At 38.4% G+C, this 26,235-nt stretch overlaps 1 protein-coding gene across 17 annotated transcripts in view; it reads right to left on the bottom strand.

The window, feature by feature from the left end:
- ATP2B2 (ATPase plasma membrane Ca2+ transporting 2) overlaps nucleotides 1-26,235 on the bottom strand; it is a 2,164,916-nt gene that overhangs the window by 762,675 nt on the left and 1,376,006 nt on the right. For 12 of the 17 annotated variants that reach the window (XM_069643898.1, XM_069643899.1, XM_069643906.1 and 9 more), the window contains 2 exons: nucleotides 16,000-16,032; nucleotides 11,559-11,651 (listed from right to left, as the gene is read on the bottom strand). The exons of 4 other annotated variants lie outside the window; for them this stretch is intronic. In XM_069643898.1, coding sequence (XP_069499999.1) covers nucleotides 11,559-11,651; nucleotides 16,000-16,032 — 126 coding nt within the window. The remainder of the gene's footprint in view (nucleotides 1-11,558; nucleotides 11,652-15,999; nucleotides 16,033-26,235) is intronic. One more of the 17 variants, XM_069643904.1, reaches the window with a different exon arrangement.

The following is a 26,235-nucleotide window of genomic DNA, read 5'->3' as shown; positions in this document are numbered from 1 at the left end:
TAGTATTCATACTTCGAGTTCCTGGAGTGCGGGCTAAACTGTTCCATCTTTGATGGCAGTTTTCCTCTTGTTTCCTTTTCCCATATGTTTATATATATATTTGCTATAGCTAGCTAGAAATTATGCATCCATACATTTGGCAACGTATGCTTCTAAACAGGATGCATTGTGAGCCAGTGCTACTGAACCTATTTAAACTAGCTGATAAGTATGAACTAGTAACACACAAAAGCTGAAAACAGAACTTGGGATTTCAATATTCAGAAAGGGAGACATGGTGGGATAAGTGTGCTACTGATGAATGTTCCCCTTTGCACTTAATTGCTGAAGATTGGATCTTGATTGCGTTATAATAAGAGTATGTGAGACTACAAGGAAGGAATACTAATGAACAGGTATTGAGTCTGAAGTGTATAAAGAGAAAATCCAGAATGGCTGGTTTAGCCTGTAGATACAAAATAACAATAATGAAAAGAAAATTCCACCATCGAAAAGATAAACTACAATTAACCAAATTCATTCAAAGCTATGCCAATATCATTAGTAAAGGTTCATGCAATTCCTCCATTATGTAATTCTTGTAACATGTGCACCTCAAAATAATCTGGATACAATTGATGTAGAAGTCTGCAACCTTATCACCTAAATCAATTACATTACTTTATTAAAGTAGCTCAGTATCTATTTCAGCAATACACCAGGAATTAGGCCTCCTCTCGTTGGCAGCAATGGTAGACCACAACAAAATGCAATTGTACAGAAAGATGTTGACCCCTGATAGCCCGCAGATATACCAATTACCATCTCAGGAAGCCCGTAAAGGGACCTGTCAGGAGCTAAACCAGTGGATAGAAGAAATGAGAAAACAGCTAGACAGTCTAGCATGTACAGAAGAAACATTCATCTACAATCCCCAGAGAGTAAAGAATAGAATGGACGTGGCAGACTGGATCAAGACTTCAGAAAAGGCTGCATCTAATAAACTATTGGCCCACCTTCCACCTTTCGCTAGAAAAAGAGAAGAAAAAATGGCCTATGTGGTTAACTTCCCAGATAAAGGTTTAAGAAGTTTCTTTATGCGAGCACGCTTAAACCTTTTGCATACTCACGAGATTCTGGCTATTAGATCCGCTTTAATAACTGGTACATGTAGACTGTGTAAAGATATAAACCAGTTGGAATCGGTGCGCCATCTTTAGATGCAGTGCCCGGCCGACCGGGAAGTTAGAGCAGCATACCTTCTCCCGCTGTTTTCGGACTGTGACATGCGTGAGGAAGACGCCTGGTGGGATCGCCTTATTTCGGGTGACAACACTCGATGGACAATTGCCACAGTAAAAATCTTAAAATCAGCAATGGATAGGATCAGCAAAGTATAAGTAATACTGAAAAAAATGTGTGAAAAGAGAATTGTTCTCCTTTCTTCTTATACGTGAAGAAAAGCAAGTATTTTTATTTTTTTATTCTTGTAAAAGCCCAAGTCGGCTATATGCAATGTAAATACATTTTATTTTTTTAAAAGTAGCTCTAAGATTATATTGCAACCTTTCTTAAGAGAACATTCAAAATGTACTCACTAAATTATTTTCTAAATCATTCCAAGTCTGTAAGGTGAGTAGTAGCCAGGGAAATAATGCCATGGGATCTACTGTGCCTCTCCACACATACTCTACATATAGCTCCTTAGAAAAGAGTTCTATACCTTCAAACATTATAAATACACATAGCTAAATTAACTCTGTACCACACAATCTTTAAGTTATAGTTTAACAATATTATTATCTAATGAACTATCTACAGTGCTTAAGGATTTTTAGACACTTAAGTGTTACCTTCAGCTTTTTTATCTACAGCTGAATACAGTACAGTGTGGATTGTTAAAGTCATGTCTTTATTTATCTGTATGTTTTAGAAAAGTGATGTTCAGGCAACTGTAATGATATTTAACAACCACAATGCTTCTTGAATCTTTTCAAGCATTGCACATGATCAATGGTTATAATGGATGATTTCAGATTTGTGACAGGTAAAGGCTGTTTCAGAGAAATGTGTTATTACATGTTTTGGTGACCTGTGACAACATATGTCAATTTCTACTTCCTTGCATCTTTAGAAATGTGGGATTTGGGATCCTTCTTTGTAGTGGCTTGAGTTTTTTTTTCTATCAAATTCCCCTCAGATAGCACTGTAATACAGTGAGAGTTCCATGGATCGGCCTAATCCCCTTGCATTTAACATTTACGTAACTCCTCTTCTCAGGACGATACAGTAAAAGGAGATACAAATGTGTAACACGCCTGATACACTTAATATTTGTTCAAAATGTCACTTATTTCAGAAGAAACAACCATACATTTTTCAAGATAACCTTACATGGGACACAGGATGCACAATAATGACATAAAAATAAACCCTACAAAATAAGAGTTCATGTTAACTAGTGACCAACCATATACCTGGCCAATCTATCTATGTCAACCTTTTATGGAAACTTTTGCACAACCTGAAACTGTAATGAAAATTCAGCATCTGAATGTAGATATGTTTATGTCAATGGCACAACAGGTAACAGTGGTGGTTAAGAACCTTCTCAAACAAAAAATGAGGAAATGCATGTTTCCCTTTTCCTCATCAGGTTAATGTCACTCCAATGTGGTTTTATTGGGCCTTGACAATGAGAACAGTTTATGCTTAGCCCTTCCCAAATTACTTGTGCATGTATTTCACAAATTAGAAACCTTCTCCCTGCTCCTTCTCCTATATATTGGCCATGAACACCTGATTGATCTGACCCATCTTTCATAAAAACCTCTTCTGTGATATTTCAGTTTGAAAATGGTCTATGTGACACATAAAGGCTTCTAAAACATGGAGGTGAGGGGGTCATTTTGTTTAATAGAAAATAAAACAGCACTACCTTGCCAGCCATCAATTGTTCTATTTCTCGTCCCTAAACCTTCACATTTCAAAAGTAAAGCAAATTTGGTGCCAGGGATCTTTCAGGACTTTACAGTGTATATTCCTCTACAGGCCAACAATTACAAACTAGTATTTAGAAAATACACACATGTACATAAATACACACATACATGCACACAATTAGTGGTGGATACAATTGGCATATGATGGGCATGAGACACCTGCATACGATTATGCTCAGCAAGAGAGTGTTGCAGTTATTTCCACTTGCATGCCACAGAAAAACCGGTTCAGGTTGACATTTTCAAGAAAGACTGGAACAACTGTAGCACATGCAATCAATTCCTTGTGTAATGTTCCAACCTGTGCAGCAGGACACCATGGTTCACAGTGCTGAAGACTGCAAAGAGATCCAATGATAGCAATGGGACTATGTTTCCTCTGACAAACATCTTGAAAATATCATCCCTATAACCAAAACTGTTTCCGGTCCATCATTTTGTATGAAACTACACTGGGCTAAATCTAAGCTACTGTCATTGACTGAGATATATTTTCAAAGGACCCACCACTATCTTTGCCACCATGGAGAGATTTGCAATGGACATTTAGTTCTTTGAAATGGCTCTGTCTAATTAGGGATTGTCTGTGGTAAGTGCACAATGCCAAATTGCAATGACTCTGGCATTCCTACAAGCTCAACAAGTTTCAAATTCTATGACAAAGGCCTTAATGCATTATGTTGACTCCTAAGGAACAAACTGAACACTATGGGGCTTGTTACAAGTTGGGTGATGAGGGTAAAATGTGATGGTATTATCGTATACTGCTGCATTACCGCACCTCCAACTATAACTTTGGCAGGAAAGTTGGAGGATTCACCTACAGTTATGAGTTGGAGGTAAATCCGGTAGCTTTCCACCAAATTTCAGCAGAATTACAGCCAAAAATCCCCCATGGAATCCAATGGACTCCAATTAATGTGGTCTAACACTGCCTACCGCCACTTGTAATACTGCCAGACTAAGTTGTAGTGAGGGTAATGCAGTGTGGTGGAATCTCAGTGGATTTACCACTGAGGTACCTCCAAACCTATAATGAGGCCTAATATTGCCCAAACACTCTTATGTTCCATGTGATTCACTATAGCATCAAGCTAAATTGTACCCAATGCAAATCAGTTGCATAAAAGTTACATAACTACCTAGCTTTGTTGAACTGGATATTAAATTATGCCTCCTATTATAACGATTTGTATGTATATTGGCCTACGCCAAGTTGCTTAAAATTGTACGCGAATAACTCTCTAAGGCAAGGCCTTGACTTTAGAAATTGATGTAAGCCACCATCTTGAATCAAGCCTCCATTTCAGGTTAGAACCGCCATTTTGGGGTTTTTGTACAAAGTCACCCTGTAATCTAAAATGGCCGTCTTGTGCACCCTTGTTCTTGCCTTAACCTCTCCAACCTCTGTAGGAGAGTTAATGTCCAACCTGCCTTCCGGCTACATGTTAGGGTCATGTAGACCTTGTCCTTTGTTGACCTCGGGAGAGGGGGTTACTTGAATCAGCAATGTTAAACTACCAGTATACAAGAACAGTAATGCTATCCGAATATAATATGTGAAACATTTGTTTGGTTTGTATTAAAACAGTATGTAAAGAGTGTAAATGTTAAATGAAAGCATAACGGGGTGTGTTAGTAAATATATTCAAAAGTAAAGCGCATGCACGAGATATGTAAATTAGGAAAGTGAACCTGGCGCGACCCTAGCCCAGTGTATAATTAACCTGTAAGAGGCTGGACATCATTTTACAAATTGTATAAATGCGTCGATGTCCAGCCAGGAAATTCTGTTCACTGCTCACATTGAACCCTGCTGGTGGTCTCTGTGATGTATTGACGGCCAAATAGATATTTGTGTACTTTGTTGAATACTGTTCAGTTTTGTAATAAAGATTCTGGGAATCTTTACATGCCCGTGTCGGTGTATTTTCCTTTGCTTGGTGTAACAGCCGTAATATTGTATTTTTTCTGATTCCACAGCTTGATATTTGCATCTGAAATGACATAGTGGGGTTAGTTCATCACAGTGATCTCAATCTCCCCAATTTCTTAATTATTTGGGAAGAACAAAGTTGAGAAATCTACATATATTCTGAAGTCAAAAGCACAGGCTGATTGCTTTTACAGGTAATGACATATGTTTATTTCCATTAGTACAGAGAGAACCCTGACTATTGCCTTTAGCAGTAGAGATTGATGTTAACGTGGACAACCCACACTTCACTCCAAGAATAGGTGGCTTTATAGGTACCTCTGTGTGCTGATCGGTAAAGGTACTCAATGAGCTGTCTAATTTGTGACACATTCATTTAAGGTCCATAAACCATTCTGTAAATTACAGAACACAAGAGGACTGAGTTATTATTGTTACAATAATGTCAGAACCATAGAAACATGAGAAACAAATAATATAATGTATGATATTCATGGTTGTCTACCCGGCCTCAGGGAACAAAACAAACAGCATGAGAGTAGGCTGAATATTGTTTTTCTTATCTTGCAGTCTCTGTAGAAAGGTACAACTACCATGCTTTCAGCCCTTCAGAAGTAGCAAGGCACCAATCATGGACATTGCAGAAAATATCCTAAGCAAATCCAGCCACAATGAATGAGCCAAACTGATTCTACTATATCATTCTTGAGCAGATGTTACTGTTGATCACAGAACTCTCACCAACTGTTCACAGAATTCAATAGGACAAAATAGGCTTGCCCTACATTGACTTCATCCTTGCTTAGCAACTGCTTCACCCTAGTAAATGCCAATCACTTTTCATCAATACAGGACAGACTATTATATAGTGTTACCAAGGATCACAACCTCTCCTTTGCATTTTAACATATTTTTGTAATCTGCTTGTCAATATTATCATTATCATTATCATCATTATCAGCAGCAGCAGCAGCAACAATATCATTCCACGTGTATGCAGATGACACCCAACTGCTAAACAAAGTTCCAAAAAAGATTGTGATTATCAATCAAATGAAACAATGTTCATCAACATTCCATTGCTGCATTACATCTAACAATCTGTATCTTACCACTGAAATACTAACATTCATGAATCCAGATCTGTACATGCTGTCCATCAAATAGCCAGAATTGCTAGGAACTGCCGCCCCCGCCCCTCTGAAAACGTGGTTCAGCACTGTATCCTCAATATAATACAAACTCTGTTCTTCTCAAAACTTCACTACTGCAACATAATCTACCTGATTCTCCATACGTGTCCAGTCAAACAAGTGAAGGCTATATAAAATAAATGTATTTGATACTGGGCCACAAGCATAAAACGAGATCACCAAATTAAGAATTAGGAAATGCCAGAACAACAAATACAAATTGGAATCATCAAACCTGTCCCTGAACTAGCTAATTATAAATGAAAAGATTAGACAACATGTTATCTCTGTTGCAGTGTATTAGGGAACAGTGTATAATACTCAAATTTCAGGATGGAGGTTGTAATTAATTACAACCCTTCTGAAATAAAAATAGCTTCAAATGTATTAAATAATCACATCCTTTTGACATCAATTCATCATAAATACATCAATACTAAAACCAAATACAAAGCTTCAAATACAAAACACCTTATTCAAAGAAAACCATAAAAACAATAATAATGTGGTAACATGACTCATCTCAACCCTCTAAGTATGCTATTGTCTCCAGACTACAGATCTGGTAGCTTAATATGGGTTGTGCGCGACTCAACAAAGTATTAATGGTCCCTTTATTTGCTCAACATGTTTCTGTTCCTGTGCCCTTTTAGTGGTGTACATTCTTCAGGAGCTCATCTCTAGGTCACAATTAATATTTCCCTTTTGTGAACGTCTAAAAATATGTTCTTCCTCAAAAAACTATTCCCCTCACTCCAAGAAAGAGAAAAAACAACCAATTAGCTCTTTATACTAATAATTCTAAACATAGGTCTCTCTATTCCCCTTCCATAGTAACTGTATTACCTAGCAGAACACTGTTCACATTCATACCTCTCCTAAGTGTATAGCCTTCCTTTGGCCCACATAGCCACACAAGGTGAAGGAGGTATTAACCTTTATGATTGTGTTGGCTCTTGGTTTGTAGCAGTGTGGGTGCTGAGATTTTTATCCCCTGCTCATCTCTGTACTTCTTCAGGGCAGAATCCAATCAGTCACAATGAGGTTAAAGCTACTCAATATCTCAAGGGACTAATTAATTGCTTGAAGCTTGTCTTTTAACTTCTCTTAATTAAAAGGTAGGTAGCCATACATTTTATTCACTGCAGAGTTATTCACTCCATTTTACTAACTCAGATCCTTCCTCTGTACACATAGTCAAGTTTAGCGTTTCTCCTATTATCATCTGGTAACAGGACTTCAACATCAAATTAGGCAATGGCCTTCCTGAAGAATGGAATAAGAACATAATCGGCCATGGGCTATATTCTAAACTGAGTTACTTGACACATGCACCAGCACTAAAATATGCTTATTGATTATCTTTTTATTGGAAAATGAATTAAGAGTAGTTAATGTGCATTCAAAAGCACATCATCTGGGGATGATTACCTTGAGTGGAATTAGACGGGGGCTGAACAATGAGTGCATTATCCTATTACAACCATGAGCTGTATGAAGAACATGAGAGATTTCCACAGCCAATATTGACTATCATTTTCTAGAGCTTATATCAGTACTACAAAGGGTAGGAGAGCTGACTAAAATGGAGATAAGCGGGAAGATGATACTTGGAATGAACATGAGGCATCTGTATTAAGGAAAGCAGCATCAGAAATGCTTGCTTGTTAAGTTAGAGACTCAGATTACTGTAGTAAAGAACTTCAGAATATTAGTAATAACCATTGTCCTAACATTGACTAGGGAGGCAAAAAAGAAGAGGGCTACAATTAAAAAGTTATGTTTGATAAAATATGTACAAATAGTAGAAATGGTCTGAGACAAGGTCCGAAAACAAATGATAAGGTTATTAAAGTTGAAAAAGAAGAGTCTATATTACTGCATGCAATAATACAGAATGCATCCTGTCCACATACATTTGGGAAAAGGTGTCTGTGGCTGCTAAATATAATAACTCAAGACAATGTTAGCTTCACATTACTAAAAGCATAAACCCATCAATTATGCAAGATATTGAAATGAATAGGGCAGTCTTTGGGTGGTTACGCCAGTTCAAGAGACTAGCATGCGGAGACCATGAGGATGCCATCATTAGTACAGCTAAGGCGCTAATTATATTACTGAAATGAATGTTCATTCTAGTATTACATGTATCCAATTGGCAATTATATGCCAAAAATGTTTTCAAAAATGGGGATCAGATGCTAACCCGACTGACATTTGCAGATCAATAGAACAACCAAAGTAGTGCAGAATGTTTTTAATTCAATAGCCATGTTAACCTGTAAATTACATATTTGAAAAATGTCATAATTAATCACATCTAAAAGAAGGGGGAAGAGGATCCCATAAATCCCACCGCTCCATTTCCCTCTGCAAATACTTTGGGTGGTTACCTGCATACACCTAAAATAGTTGGCCAGTACTAAAAACATCAAAGACAACACCATGAACAACACACAACTGGCATTTAGAGAATGACTAGGGATTGAAGGCAGTGAGGCTTTAAAATGTATAAACAATGTACATGGTTTTGCCATGGCTTTTGATTGGTTAGACTAGGGGAGGCATTCAACAATACTTGTGGAGATGTATATATCAGAATAACTTTTTAAATTACTAATTTTATTATATTTCCACAAAGAGGCACTAACTAGATATGACGAGAAAGGGAATAGTACACCCTACTGTTTAACTCCCAGGGGATTAAGGCAAGGATGTGTCCGTGCCCTATTCTTGTTACTTTGCAACCAATGATCTGCACTGCTTTCTATATGTGTCTTGTTTAGTATGCTTGAAGTTGAACATTATATCACATGCAGATGATGTTGTCCTTTTAGCCAGGATTCCCACAGCATTGCACATTTAAATAGATACAAATTTGACTTTAATTAATCATAGAAAGTTGAAAATGAATTCTCTATCCTCATTATTGTTAAAGGACACAGAAAATGTAGCAATATATTGAATTCAGGAGGAGAAAACATGACATCTGGCTACCTAGGAATATGATTTACTCAGAAGGTCAGAGGAATAATCCCCATACGAAAACAAGCAACTTTCGTGGCACAAACGGTGGCTCAGTTATCACGCTTGTCCATTCACTAGTGTCTTTGTGCAGTGTCACCTTTAAATTTCTCTATTGTCTGGCCCAATCCCTATTGGTACCCTCTTGTTTCTTTGTATGTCCTAGCTTGGTCCCTTACTTCCGAGTCTCAATGTTGTCTTCTTGCCCTTCTTGCCCTTGTTGCTTCTTGCCCCCAAACATCGGAACGCTTTGCCACTACACTTCACATACATATCCTCTTACTCTACCTTTTGCTATCATCTTAAAAACGATTTACTTTTCACTATGCCAGACTCTTTAGTTACTTCTTCAACAGTTTTATAGACAACTACATGGGCAAATACCGATGGATATTATAAGAAAAGAACATTTATAGTTCTGCAGATAGCACATATGAAAAAAGGCCTAATATCTATTAATGAATTTACCTGGTTTAAAAACCCAGAAACAATCACTTTACAGGTACTAGCAGTGATCCAAAAAAGTAGTATTGGGAAGACAAACAAGACAGCAGTAAGAGACAGACATTTGACAGTCCTCCAACCTTGTCCAAGTGACTATTTCAAATCCTGCATCCCTTTCACTGTACAGAGGAAGGTGTTACACTACCATTGATGCTTTCTATTACATGATTGTACACATTAAAATAGTTTTGGGAAGATGGAGAGGCTGTGTGTTTTCAAAATGATGTTTTCCTTCTGTCCAAAAATGATTGCATCTTTATTACATTTTTTCTGCGAAATGTATAGAACGGTATAAGAAAGTTCAATAATCCCATTTTCAAAAAATAGGGATTTCAGATAATTAAGGCTAGCCTTTATTTGCCTTTAATTGTCAGTGCATAATGCAACTACCTGATTAATGGTTGCCCTTAACACTGTGAATAGATAATAAGTAGACTAAACTGCTGACTTTTATTTTTGTGAATACCTGTAGAATTGTATTTAATATTTATTGTATATTATTGACATGCATTTTGTGGTCTATCCCCTATAGAAAGAATTATAGTTTTTTGGATGTGTTTTACAGTTTTATGAATGTGCATTCAATGTAAAATGAATTAATTCATGTCTTTTGGTCATATCTAAAATGGCCTGGCTCTCTCCCATTCCATGTGTGTCCAATCATTATTTCTCCACTCCTTAACTCCCCCTACCTTTCCACACTGAAATGATCTTTGAAATGACTAATAAAATAAGCAAGTTAAACAATAAACATCTCTGCCCCATGATCATTTAAAGAATTCTAGGGCAGACATACGTGTAGCTTTAATTCTGTGTACAGATATAATAAAGCAACATTAGGCAAAATAAATAGAATTGACCAATGATTCGAAAAGTAATTCTGCAATCTTGGTTACTATTGCTATTTTACTAAGCCACAACTCGAGATACCATTTAAGGGCTTTTAGAATTTGGTCTTAAAAGTCTGATAGTATGTTATAGTGTTGGTCTTTTGTGGCAGAGCTTGATTCTGTATATTAATTCGGGTCAATGAAGTGTGAGTTTTCAGGTCAAGAATGCATTTGTGAATAATCATAAATCGTTGGTCCCCCTTGTTTAGTTAAATGATATGATAGGTTATTTATAATGCGCTTAATGCCCAGAGGTTTCTAAGCACGGACCCAGGGATCGAACCTGTGGTGCTCCGTATCGTCTTGCTTCCAAGGCGAGCACGTTGCCTACTGAGCCATCCTCCCGAGACAAATCTTATACTTCTGTTGCTGTATTGACCTTTGCTTCACATTGTGACTCTCCTGTACAATGGCATTTAACAAATAATCTCAAACTTGAAAAGTAATGCATTCTTGATAGACAACAATATGTATTTTACCATATTTTGTTCTTATATTTGTGAACATATGTCTTTAGGTCCTATCCACAGAATTTGAAATGAAGGGCAGGGTCTTTATGACATATGAGCCAAAACAGTATACTTGTGGTCATAGTTTAACAGTGCACAATGATTTAAACCCAAATCGCTTTCAAATATTTGGCTTCATGTTTGCTTTCTCTGTTGAAACTGTTCATGACTGCAGCTTGCAGATAACTGAATTACATGTGATATGTGCAGATATGTCTGTGACCATATGGATTTCCCTGAATTTCAAAACTATTACAATTCTCTAAACTATTAACTGTTACAATATAATAGACATCCATTTACAGAAAATATTGAATACACATTGCTCGTATGCCCCATAAAAGGTGCATACATCTAACAGTCTGTCTTAAAAGCTATAATAGGGATACAGGAGTAAGAGCAGTCACAGGGTTGTCACATGCACCTACAGCACCCGTGTTTTCACCAAGAGAATTACGAGGTTTGTGTTTTGAAGAGAACAATCCATTATGCAAACAAGCTCTATATCCTTGACGTACCATTGACCAGGCTGGAATTTGCATTATCAGTGATATTTGCACCAGCTGCACCATCTGTAGCTGAAGGAGGTGGGGATGTGGGATGGGAAGAATCTAACGAGTAATAATGGATAAAAAAAAGAATAAAAACATAACATGAGCAAATTCACATGACACAGAAAACATTAACACTTAAGTACTAACATGATACCTGAATCCTTCACAGTCCCTTAACCCCACAACAACACATCAAGGAACATAACATTGTGTATAAACAAATGAAATGTATTTGCACATATCAAGTGCAGAACAGGCAAACAAAACAACAGATATGGCATATATAGAATGGGAATTATGTGACAGACTCATATTTAGTTACAATAAGTGTTGTGATGAACACAACGTTTATACTTATTATTAATAGAGGTATGTTTCCCCTGATAGAGTGGGCAGGTAATGTTGTTGGTGTTCATGGTGTTGTTATTTTGTATTTTGTTGTTCCACTGTACAGCACCTTGGTATAAAGCGCTATATAAATAAATCAATCAATCAATCAATAGGTTATAACTGAGATGTAATTGATTTTGCAATGATTGGCATGTTAATTGCTTACGTTTACCATGCTAGTAAAGGGTGTTTGCTCGTTAACAACCAAGAATTTCCTATTTGAATGTCTAACTTGCCTCAACATTCCAATGGCCACCAAATAGCACCACAAGCGAGATAAGAAGACTGGGAACATAAAACACATCTTTGGTAACGACTTTGCTACTTATTGGTTGTAAACGAAATACATCTTTGCTGATCAAATTCAAAAATGTTCTTGCTCTAAGTTGACGAGATAATGGTAACTCCGTCATCTCTGGAAGCAGTGATACAGTGTTTGTTCGGGTTGTCAGCAATGTTACTATGTGTCAAGGTTGTGGGGTAAGATGAGGAAGTAGACACTTCCAACTCTCTTTTAAAAATATGAAATATAGAGTAGCGTTGGTGTGTGACCTCATGCTTTCTAACTGCTCAATAATTGATATGTAATCCCCCACAACTAGTGCAGATATAATTGCACGTGCACCCATGGATAATTAAACTTAAGTAAAGCATGAGGCAATTAGTTAATATGAATACTGATGAACACATATACATAGAGAGTGAGTGCATCTTCTTTTCTTGGAATTTTCAAAGTAACTTGTTTGTAGTCATTTAACTGGAAAGTAATTTCTTAAGCCTCACAGATTAAAGTAATTGATTAAGTGTTATAGTCATCACATATTTATCTGACGCCAAATGTAAGCTACACAATATGAAAGATCATCAATAATGTATTGACTCATATATATATTTCTGGGGATATAATCAACCAATCAGATGACTCACTTGGTTTACTATTCATAATTCCCTTCTGAAATCATAATCACATTAACTAATACGAAAATGTAAGATATAATGTATATTAATTATGACTTATCTACATGTCTGAATACAGTGCAATACCCAATGACTAAAAGACATCCAATGTCATCTACAGTTTGCAACATGGTTATTCATGTACTATCTAATATAGGTGCAGACACAATACTGGAACTCTTTCAGTAATTCTTCAATGAAAAACCATGCCACAGACCTATTGGTCAGTTTAAACTATAATTATGATCGAAAAGCCCTATTGTATACATATTTAACATGGATTCTTGTTTTCACTATGTGTGCAGCAATCAGTAGTTACCATATGTGAAGTTTTTTCTTTGCTACTGGCAACTATTGTACAGCAATTTAGCAACACATAGAATGCCTCAATGTGTACTATATGGTCCGATTTCCAGGAGGACACAGACTTGAATGCATTACAGAAAAAAGGTTGCTGTTTGTGAGAATTGTAATACAGAGCAAGGCGCTGTGTATTTGTATTTAATTATTGCATTTTCTAAGTATTTATTTGAAGAACAGGAATGTCAATTTAGATCTGAAATGACTTTTAAACATGCACAGAGGGTTGTTGTTTTTCCCGACGGGTGCCTGTACATTAGTACTCATATGCAAACAAATTCTGACCCAGTATATGAGGGTATGAACAAAGAGGGACATAGACCAGGGGCAAAACTAAACAAAATTCAAAAAAAGCTAACAGAACAATGTGACTTACAATGGCAATGACAGCCTAGGGTGGTACGATTTTCAGACTATAGAGGAATGCTGAACAACTACACAAAATTACACTATTGCATGGCACTGGAAGGAGTGATGCATTCGGTTAGGGGTGGTGAGGGTGGGAGCAAGAGAGCACCTTATCTGGCAAGTAGGTAAAGTTTAAGCCACGCTTTGAAGAGATCCATGAGTGTGATTGCCAATGGGTTCTAATAGGGCAGGGCAAGTAGGGAGCAAGTGTGAGAGCAAGAGAAGTCACAAGGGAGTATAAAAGACTGAGGTTGAGGGCAGAGGAGGAGCAGAGGGAATGGGATAGGAGCAGACAGAGATACAGACAACTGGGTACAAGATCATTGATACCTTTGCACATGAGAAGGGCATTAACAAGGATAGAGTTGTGCATGGAAAGTCAGCCAGCATGGTGCTGCTAGGTAGAAGTGGGGGAGTAGCTGCGTAGATTGCACAAAGTGTTGGTAGCGACATTAAGGAGGTGATCTAGAAGGAGGAAAGAATAAAGAGAATGGGCAAGGAGTAGGAACAAGCAGTATTCCAGTTGTCAGCGCTTGATGTTGTGCATTAGAGATTTTTGTAGAATGTTAAGAGTGGTACACTTTGTTCAAATATTGAGAAGGTTAAAACGAGCAGCAACAGTGATGGTAGTGATGAATTGTTGTAGTTGTAGTTCGCTATAAAAGAGGAGCCCATGGTAAAGAGCCTTGGGTGAGGGAGCAAGAAGGTCAGGTGAGAAGGTGAAGGGAGAGTAAGGATGGCTTGGAAGCCGGGAAAAAGTTCTGTTCCATTTTTGGAAAGTTAAGTATGAGGCAATGGATAGCTATCCAATTATGTAATACAGTGAAACAGTTGGTAATTCCTTTCCGAGATAGCTGGGGTGAAGGAGGGAAAGAGGAAAACGATGTGAGTTTCATCAGCAAAGAGGTGTTTGTGAAAGCCAAGGGCAAGATACATCTTCCTAGGGCAGTGATATGAAGGGTGAAGAACAGAAGTAAAAAAAAATATAGTTGGGGGATTCCAACAGGGAGAAGGATGAGGACCAAAGGTTTGTGAGCTCTAGGACATTTGAAAGGAGGGACATTTCAGGTAGGGGTCAAACCATGCTGCAGCAGATTTGTGAAACCCTGGTTGTAAACATGTGATGGATAAACCTAGTAAATTGTGTTTCTGGGCAATATAAATGTAATAGCTGGCAAATAGTTTGAGTACTTACACATATGCATATAAACTCTGGTAACACTGGGAGCACTATGGAACTTTATATAAATGACTATTTTATGTTATATGACTGTGGAGCTGGCCTTACAAAGAGGGTCTCGTAGTGTCTTACATGGTTCAGAGTTTGAAAATGTGGGAGTTGAAAAAATAAGTTACAAAATATTTTCAGAAAAGGATTGGAAGATTAGGATAGACAATTGATAGCAGTGGAGGAGGGTAGGGTTATGTGTGGGGAAACAGGTAGGTGTTGATGCTCTGTCTGAAAGTAGTAATGGAGGATGAAGTGATTATGTGAAGAGATAGGGTTTTCCAATCCTTGGATGCCCTTTGGGTAAATGCTTGTTTTTGTGTGCATGTGAGTTTGCAGAGTGGAACGTGTTGAAGGTGTTGGCTGGCTTATCTGGTGTTTGTGTGGTAGATTAGTTTGACTTTGTCATGAAGTTAAGATGGAGTTTTGAGGTGTAAGGCTTTGAATATAATGCAAAGTCCTTTGAAGGCAAATCTCGGATGTGTCTGGCTGCAGCATTTCGTATGACTTCCAGAGAGGCAAGGCTGTTGTTGTGGAGTCCTGTGAGGAGAGCATTTCCATAGACTAGCATAGAGAGAATCAATGATTGGTATGTGGTGCAGAGGTCACCAGAAGGAAGGATATACTTGATTGTGGGTAGGGGGTGTAGTTGTAAATTGCATGTTTTGGTGGCTGGCTATGTGGTGTGTGAAGTTGGGGTCGATGGCAGGGGAAGAAAGGTGAGGAAAGGGGTATGTGTGTATGTAGTTTGATTTCAATAGTTATCTGATAATGTATGACTATACCTTTACAAAGTATGTCTCAAACAATCTACAAAAATGCAAACTGTTATTATCTGATTGGTTGAATAAGCAATTTTATGTTGATATTATTATCATTATTATTGCTATTATTATCATTAGTGTTATTACTCAAACTACAGACAGCTTCCCTTTGTGATGGATGGTGAACAACTATCCACCTTTTGTTGGTGGGTTAAAATAAGCAGCAGCTCCTGCTTATGACTCTATGTGAAGCTAAAACATAATTCTTTTAACTCAGTTACTATGTTTTTCACTCTACCTGGAACTTGGGGTGCAGCCTCGTTTTTCACACCTGTATGATGATTTTTGAAAAATGTTAATAAATGAACAGTTACACAATGGCATACAGTTGAAATGACAATGCATGTGGTATCATTGATTTCTAACACAATCATCAGCAAACTACCCAGGGGTAGACAAACGCCACATGGACTAATATTATCAGATATTGTATAACACACAAAACATGATGAAACAACAATCAAACAGTAGGAATATGAATTGATTTGTTTTGATGGAGCAGACTTTTTAACTTGTCAGAATGATTCTGATAGATCCAAAAGACTAGTCTACCACAGACTGCATACCGGGCGAACACACATTCTGAACAGCACTAAAGACATATCAGTCCCTCATGGCATATAGTTGTCCCATTTCTATCTCTCGTACTTCTTCTTCTCTTGCTCGATAGGTCTCAGAAGTCATACTCTGGTGTGTTTAGGTCTATGTTTAAAATCTAAGTAAGATGAGCTAAATACAGCTGTGTTTCACTTTTTAAATAGCCATGTGTGTTTGCCATGTTGTTTTGGATGTATCTCTCCTAGTCACTCTTCACAACTTGACAACCTCATTGTGTGCTTGTTTACATATAACATGCAATTAGTTCTGTTTTCCATTGAACATTGGACACTGATGTGTGTTCAGCAGCATGCCGACCATGGAGTTGATAGTAACTGTAAGAAACTAGACTCTTTGGGTCAGACATATTGCTTTTACCTATTTAACACACCATAGGTTTACAACATCCATTAAGGATTGTTTTTGGTTAAAACTAGAGGGGAAGGAGGTAGTAGAAGCATTTATTTTTCAAGGTCTCTTTCAATAAGCCTCACATCTTAAAATGGTAAGGAGGCTATAAGATGATATTGAGTAGCCTCAGTTTGGGTAAGATGACATCTTTCCTGAGAAGATCATCACCCATTTCAAAGAGATTCTGACTTGGTTTCCCTAAGAAATTGAAAGGCCCACTAATCCGGTGGGACCTTGACATTTTGAATTTTTCAACCTTGTTAAATAAATTACAGATCAATATTAAGTTTCAACTCTACTTAAACTCCTTCAAGGCAAGGTACATTTTTCTTCCAACAGATGTGCCGGTCTGTACATTGTACAATGTATGTTCATGTTTTCATTAGTGCCCTGACTTATGCCAGGATTTCGAGAGCCATGGGAGTGAAAAGTCGAAACCGGCTTAGGTCATGGTTCATGAGTGGAGGTCAATCTCTGCAGCTCTTAGCAGCCCCGACTACTAAGCATCCTATCATTGGGTAGAAGCCAACTGGCAGCACTCCTTGGGAGTATTGGTATTCCACTGGATGAGGTCTTGATGCCAGATGAGTGATTGCTACTCAGGCTACTGACTGGTAAAGTGAACATTCTTCTTTTTGGTATCTGATTAGATAATAACATAAATGAAAACGTGTCAGCGATGGATGCCTTCATCCTTACTTTTAAAAGACATGTTATGAAAGAGTTTGAGAACATTAAGCAAACTACTGTTTTCATTCATAAAATATATATAATAAAGATATACATGGTATTGGGTACTCTAAAATGTTGAAATGGTGAAAGAGTTTCATCAATTGTTTTTTGTACACTGAATTGATTCAGGAGGTACCTTCATTAGCACAGAGGAGAAGCCATCTTAGTTTTTAAATCTGATTGGTGAAAGGGATTTTGATTTAAGTTAGACAAATATAAAACCATCACACATTTTTTGTTTCCTTTGCAACTATCACAGGGACATATTGGAAGAGTAAACTCATGTGCCCTTCTATTTTGATAGCATCCATTATCTTCTGCCATTAGCATACTTAGGCATACAGAATACTTGAGCCATGTAGGTTAGTGATTATCCAATTTAAGTGCTCTTCTCCTTATCTTTTCAGGAAAACCTGGATCGTCTGCCAGATATTCCCATTCATTTCTTCCCAAATAAAATAATGGGACAAACGTGGCGTGTTTTTGATCTATTTATAGGGCATGCATCTGCTTTCAACTAAACCCTCTTAGAAATGGCTACCTGAAAGCGTGACAGTATGGCCAGCCAGGCATTTCTATGAAGTTTTGCATATGAGCCTTTTTGCACAATTTGGCACTTCCTTAGGCAAATCTCTCTGGTAGTCTCTGAAGCAGGTATATTAGTCACATCACGCTATGTGGCTCTCATCAGAGGCATAGACAGGATTGTCTAACTAGTGGGGCCTGAAGCTAATGTAGTTTGGCCCACCGCAGTGACATTAACATCTATAAATGCCTCCCACAGCGCTGCTCAGTGGGCATTTGCAGATTTTGGGTGGTCTGTGCATGCTCAGGCCCTAGCCCGTCTACGTCTCTGGCTCTCATCATGAATATTTATGAGTAATGCAAAGTGTGTATTAAACATTTGGGACAGACCAGCCCAAGGTTGGCAGTCAGAGCACTGCAAGGCATCACATGCAGACCTATCACTAACGCATGTATATGCACAAGCATGTTTAGCATTATGTCTGGTTATCAGATAGCACATGCACAAATTTACGCGCACACTAAAGCACAACTACTGTGCACAATTGAATGCACAATGGTCGGCAATGAGGATGTGCGACAACCTGCACAAGTGCTCTGTGCTTACCTGATGTCTTTGGCTTCTTCATGTATTGGCTACAGATGTGTACATCGTCTTGTATTCTGCCATACACCATCCATAACAATGGCAATGTGTGCATGACATGCAGACAATTACAAGGACGTCCACAGCTGTATGGGATAGAGCTACAATGGTGTTTTGATTGCATATACATCAGTAATTGAAGGTGTGAGGGTGGTCACAGTGCTGATGATGTGTGGAACCCTTGGTGTGAGTCAAACATGAGTGTTTTCTCTTACAGTTGGAACTGAATGTCTGCCTGTGATGATAGCCCGTTAATTGTTCCATTAAAATTGATGACCTGGCGTCCTAAGGATAACGGCGTATCCTTTTACATACTTGGGTTTCCTGCCTACTAAGGGAGCCTCATAACATATTACAACAGGAACCATGGAATAATGCAAGAAATATTGATGTTTAAATACAGAACATATATATATATATATCAAAGTGCTGAAATGACTATAACATGAGTCAATGCTGGAATGCAGAAGCCTATTTGATAAATAAAAAAACCCATTAATCTCTTATTTATCACGAAAGTGAAACATTTAAAATACTTGAAAACGATCTGTGCGATCATCACTAAATGTGAAGATTGAGAAGCTACTTCTTCGGGACGCATGTCTCAAGGGACATATGACATACCATGTATTTTTTAAATGGTCTGGGCACACCTACATACACATATCTGAATGCTGCTAAAATGAGTGTAACACAGGCTCAATTAAGTGCCTAAATATATCAGGTTATCATCCTAGAATTGCCTTCCCTAGATAGCTATGAATGCTGACCGCCATGAGGTATTCCCTTTCTCATGACAGTTATATAGAAAGCATGGCTCGTACTAGTGTGAAGCCATATACACCATGGCCCTCATTAGGACCCTGGCATTAGTGGGTTAACGGCGCCGTAAAAGGTGTCGGCGCCGTTAAACCCTTAACGCCTTACTACGAGGTCCCTTTGGGGGACCCGACCTTAACAGCTGGTCTAGACCAGCCTTTAAAGTAGGGGTCCGCAAAGGGACTCTCGAGGTAAGTACGATACCGCAATTTGCGGTACCGTACTTACCGCCTTCCCCATTCCCATTATGCCCTATGGGGCAAAAATGGGAATGGGGAAGGGCCATGGTGGCATGGGGAATTACTGCCATGCCATCCTTGGAATGGGGTGGTAATTCCCCATTCCGCCATGGCGGACTCCGGCATCGACCATGGTGCTAATAGCACCATGGTTTCCCGCCGGAGTCCTAATGAGGGCCCATATGTTGATATGTTATGGGGCAGGGCTCCTCGAGCACAGAGAACAAAATAACATTTCGAGTCAGGTTACAGTATAAACATAATGACAATGATTGAGAACCATTTACATCAAATGGGTTTCAAAAGTGAGTTTTAGCCTGCATGTTATTAATTGGTCATTCCGGAAAAGGGAATGTTTGTCTTCACTGTTGTGACTATTTCGTTGTAGGGGGGCAGCTACGAGGACTCCCAGAGCAAATTGCGTAACTATGAGATGCGCATATGATCTCATTTGCAACTATTGTGCATTTTGAAAGGCTTTTGTTTTTCCCTTTCAACGTTTTAAACTTCATATTTGAGACAAAACAACTACTTCGTAAAAGAAAATATGGGCCTGATCTATAGAAGCTTTTTTTTTCAATGGGTAAAACCATGGAAAAACACTTTGTAAATCAGGCCCATTGTGATTTTTTCTTCATTGCAAACCTGTTAACTGGTAGTGGGTGTATGCATACATTAGATGGTTACTTGGGGGCAGTCTTTAAAACATTGCATTTATTGCTGGCATACTATTGAGGGTGGAAGGGTGTAATTAACATAACTAAATAGCAAAGCCCGCTGGTGACAGAGGGCAGCTGTGCGGATCAAGGAGCTCCCTCAGGCAAACAGCAGGAACGGTGAGAGATCAAAGAAGGATTGGGAGATCAAAGAAGGATTGCGTATAACAGGTAGAAATTGGACTTCCTATGATCCGTCTATGCCCACCCTGAGTTTTTTCTATGATGCTCGAGTGCTGAGTTACTTTTCATATAACATCAAAGGGGGGTACATTGCAAATACATGTAAATGTTGTGGTGGGCAATAGTGGAATAATACAGTTCCTTTTTAGATGAAAATGATTTTTAGTTGTGTAAGAGTTTGACCTTACTCGAAGGAACGAACCTAAGATCGCTATTTTGAAATGTGCAGCTAATTTGTATAGGAATGCATTTCTAAGGCATTTGATGTCACGGTTTGGTATTACAGTTTATTAATTACTCTCAACCAGGGGCTGAGGTGCTGATAGGGTGTACTTGAGCCTTTGGGATAGCATAGGTTGTTCCTGGAGCTGTGCCATAGAGAAAGGCTACTTCTGATGCAGTTCCAGGGAATGGCACAACAACCCTTTAACCTGTTCTTCAAGAGAAATTCTTGAATGGAAAAACTACAATAATGGATTACACTGACATCCTTACCGAAAAAAGAAAAACAATAATAATAATACCATTGGATGTTTGACGAGTTGGTCTTGATCTTGATCATGTTATTGAAATGTCCAAATTGCATGACTTTAAAACGCTAAAACACTGTGAAAGTCTTGGCAGACGGTGCAACCTGTTTTTGATAACTACCTCGTTGCGTGTACAACAACTATTTCTGTATTTCGGATGTAATTACTGATTTTTCAGGGCTACATACATGGGAGAGACAGAGTACTAGATTGCTATGCAATGCGTGCTTTTATTTTTGGCTGTGCATGTCTGTCTAATGCCACACAAGCTCTTGGTCTCACTAAAGGGACCCTCTCATTGCACCATGTATAAATCGGGATCACTGTTTGGAAATAGGTGTGGCCATGCTGTTTATGTGTGGCTGCTTCTGGCACTGCGCTCCCTATTGCTAAACTATGTGTGAATCACAACACTAAACTAATCAATTCTCGATACATTCTAAAAAAGATCAGTGTCTTATTGAATGCAATATCTGAGTAGAACGATGGTGCACTGAGGGTTTACCCACTTCAGAATAATGTGCATGCAATTAAATAATCTTGACATGGGAACTTGCAGTCTGTGCTCCAACTTTGTGAGGATGTATGTTGCATGCGCAGCACAAAAGCTGTCAATAAAGTTGCGATGCGGGAGGAGCATCTTGGCTGTGACGAAACATGACATGTGCTAATGAAGATACAACCAAATTAAAGTGGCTCAGAGGTGGAATGTGCCAGATGAAGAATCTTGAGTGGAATTTCATATCAGGTGTGAGACTGTCTTGTTTAATCAGGTCTTCACTTATTCAAAGCATTCCGATGGAGATCCTCCATCTTCATTTGTTTGAGAACAGTGGTCAGGTCAAAGCTATTTCTCCCACACTTTCTTTCAGCTCTCATCTCACAAAGCAGATAAACAATGCCCCTGCTTGTCACAATACACTTACAATACTTACACAGAGACATGAATAACCAACGCACACAATGCCACTGCTGGCAATAATACACTTGCAATACTTACACAGAGACATGAAAAACCAACACACACAATGCCACTGTTGGCCATAATACACTTACAATATTACACAGAGACATGAATAACCAACGCACACAATGCCGCTGCTGGCAATAATACATTTACAATACTTACACAGAGACATGAATAACCGACGCACACAATGCCACTGCTGGCAATAATACACTTGCAATATTACACAGAGACATGAATAACCAACACACACAATGCCACTGCTGGCCATAATACACTTACAATACTTACACAGAGACATGAATAACCAATGCACACAATGCCACTGCTGGCCATAATACACTTACAATACTTACACAGAGACATGAATAACCAACGCACACAATGCCACTGCTGGCAATAATACACTTGCAATACTTACACAGAGACATGAAAAACCAACACACACAATGCCACTGCTGGCAATAATAGATTTACAATACTTACACAGAGACATGAATAACCAATGCACACAATGCCACTGCTGGCAATAATACATTTACAATATTTACACAGAGACATGAATAACCAATGCACACAATGCCACTGCTGGCAATAATACACTTGCAATACTTACACAGAGACATGAAAAACCAACACACACAATGCCACTGCTGGCCATAATACACTTACAATATTACACAGAGACATGAATAACCAACGTACACAATGCCACTGCTGGCAATAATACATTTACAATACTTACACAGAGACATGAATAACCAATGCACACAATGCCACTGCTGGCAATAATACACTTGCAATACTTACACAGAGACATGAATAACCAATGCACACAATGCCATTGCTGGCCATAATGCACTTACAATACTTACACAGAGACATGAATGAAAAAATCACTGTTACATACGGACCCTAATGACTAGAATGCTATCACGTAGGGCAATAATTTGTCAGAGTTTAATCACACAGAGCCACCGGGGCTAAAAGGCAGAGACGCACAGACACACGTGAGCAGAATGCTGTTAAACAGGCAATTGTTGCGCTAAGAAGGGCAATGGTGTGTTTAATTGTTAGGTAGTGCCCATAGCACTGAATAGCTCAGCCAGAAAGTGGACGCCAAGGCCAATGGTCAGGGCAGCAAGGACACAGTGGTGAGCGGGAGATGAGTATGACTGATATACTGGTGGATATGTTATGTAGGTGTGAGACGGAAAATAGCTGCGAGGTCAGAGATTCAAGAGCATTGTGGTAGTAGAAGCAGTAGATGGAGACATCTAGCATGGCTAAACAAATGATTCAACATCCTTCCTGGTAGAATCCATATTGCTGTTGCCTAGACAAGCAGCGTGCAATATCAGTCTGAAGCAACATGGGAAGAACATGACTAGCGGAACAAAGTGGCCAAAGGGCACAGTAGTCATTTGTTTTACACGCTTTACACATAGGGTGCACGTTATGCCTTGCCACACTGCTCCACAGCATGAGGAGTCCTATATAGGCCTCTAGGTAGATCACTTGTCGGAGGAGGACAGGCAAGAGTGGTGTAAAGTCCGGAGTGGAGTTCTTCATCTGAGATCGGGAGGACAGGGCTTTTCATTTATTTTATTTCCATTTGTTTATTCATTTTTACATTTGTAGCAGCGCACACAAAGCCCAAGGGCATCTAGGCGATAGTTAGGAACAGAATGCATCAATGTCCGAAGAAAACAATTACAAGATGCTAATACAAATACAATAATAGCCCTCACTAAAGGGCAGGTTATCAGCCTCGTGAGCAATATAAGTGCTTGACCCTTCATTCAAGATGTAGCTGGAAATGTAGTCATCCTGATCCACAACGTGAAGAGCCCTATTTAGGGATGGATATAATCCAGCTAGTGGTTAAGGGGGGGGGGATAGGTTAACAAAGCCTATTGAGTGGGTCATCTGAGCTCCCATTGTGGAGGACAGTGACATGTAAGTCCTGGAGCCGAAGACAAAAAGGAATCCTTACACTGGAGCTGAATGTTTGACTTCTTGTTCCTGTTGTAGCTGCAATATTTCTAAGTGTGTTAATCAGAACTGCTCAGCTGGTTTTGCAGAACATAATTTTCCCAGTAAGTTATAGTCCCTCCGTTTTTATTTTCAATTGGCTTTACTGTTTAATGATATACTTTTTACATAGAATGTACGGTCAATTTGCATTATTTTTGATAATCTGTAGAGTGATTTGATGCACGCTGGTGTCATGTTTGCATCTAACAGAACAGGTAAATGTATACAAAATAAAATTAACTATCAGGATATAGCATACAGGTAGAATTCCTGATAATCAGGCAACTCTTTGGATGCTGTGATATGCGACTGCAGAATCCTTTACTTGTAAAATGTTGAAGATGCAGGTTGAGGTACCACGTATCATGGCACTATAAGGGCATTGAGGGCTTCTGTTGATAATAAGTCCCAAGGGTGTAGGCAAAGAGAAACGTCACCAGAACCCGAGATAGCATTAGGGAACCACAGCACATTACTTGCCTTGTATGATTATTATTCTGCGTCAAAAATATTTAAAGGTTTGAGTTGGTTAAAAACCAGGAATTCACATGTACATAGATAGTCTGTGTATTGTGGAAGACCATGGCACGTGCAAAATAGCACCAACCAAAAAGAAATAGTCCCCATTGTGCCCATATCTTTCTCTTTCTTTCTCTGTCTCTCCTTCCCGCACTCTCTCCTTTCTCTCTAGTACTTTGTCTCTCTGTCTCTTGCTGCAATTGCAAAGAAATGTCGATCAAAATGATGTCTAAAATGAATACATTCATTACAAAGTAAGCCAATTCTACAAATGCTAACCTGTTGGCACTTTGCTCATTTAAATGTGGGTAACTGTGCCAGGTTGAGTCATTGGGTGAACTCCACAATGTGAGAACGTTTGATTAAATATTTCATACACCACGCTTTGTATATATAAACACGAAGAGCATTAATCATTGGAATGCATTTCCCTCAAGAGAATGCATATTAAAATAAAAATGTGTCATGTGATGAATCTGAACAATAGGCACATGAGTTAAACAGTGTCAAGTGAACATTAATTATCTGTCATGTAAATGCATTTTTTAAAAAGGATGATATAGCTGAATGTGGTCCATGTTTGTCATTGGTGTAAGACAAGACAAACATGTGTAGTCACAAACATGGTAATAAAAAACACAAATAAATCACCCAACTAACAGTTTAAATATAAAAATAAGACATAGAAACATTGAATACAACAGATTTACCTAAAGTAAACGATTGCCTGGCTTACCTTACAATGCAAATATTCTGGTTTCATGATTCTTTTTGTTTTTGCTTATTGATTGATTATGGGAAATGAATATCAATTCTATGTAATTTTATTATATTTCAGAATTGTTTTGATCTCTGTGAAAAAAAATCTCAGTTTGTCGGTCTTCCTTATTCTAACACAATTGTTTGTAAGATGCTAGACTCCGGAAAACGGTCTAATTGGAGATGATCCTCAATTTCTTTTGTATCATGCATTTAGAATGTGCTTGCCAGAACTGGGGGAAGGTGGATTGGTTGGGCTAGCATCAGCTGACATCTCTACTACTTTAAGTAGACATCATTGCCCCAGACCAAAAACTCTGCAGCATTTGCACGTCCTCATTGGTTGACTGTGGCAGGGCCTGTGATTGACAGGCTGCTGTTCTTTCAATGTTTTGAATTAATGAAATTGTGTGGTTTCTTTTTAAAACTGGAAAAAACTAGAAAATACTGACCAATTATGACATATAGGTTTCTGTCACAATTACACTGAATAGAGCTGGATAGCTATCTAGAAATTTCTGGAATTTAACATATACTTAGATATTATATTAGCCATTTGTATTAAAGTACACCATACTGATTGAATGAAATGATTATGGGTGTCATGATGACATATTCTAAATAGAATTAAATTCCACACTAGCAATTTAAAATAATTGACCAGGGAGGCCCTTTTAGCCATGTAGGCAGTTGACAGTCGACTAAATACATTTCTTGTCTCATGGCCACAAATAAAAAAAATCCCCTTTGTGCAATTAATTTTTAAAAGACCATCGACATCATTACAAGTGAGG

This window comes from Ambystoma mexicanum, chromosome 2p, assembly GCF_040938575.1.
Source record: "Ambystoma mexicanum isolate Mex_15411 chromosome 2p, UKY_AmexF1_1, whole genome shotgun sequence".
NCBI lineage: Eukaryota > Metazoa > Chordata > Amphibia > Caudata > Ambystomatidae > Ambystoma > Ambystoma mexicanum.
The sequence above is the reverse complement of the archived record's forward strand: the minus strand, read 5'-3'. Positions and strand labels throughout refer to the sequence as shown.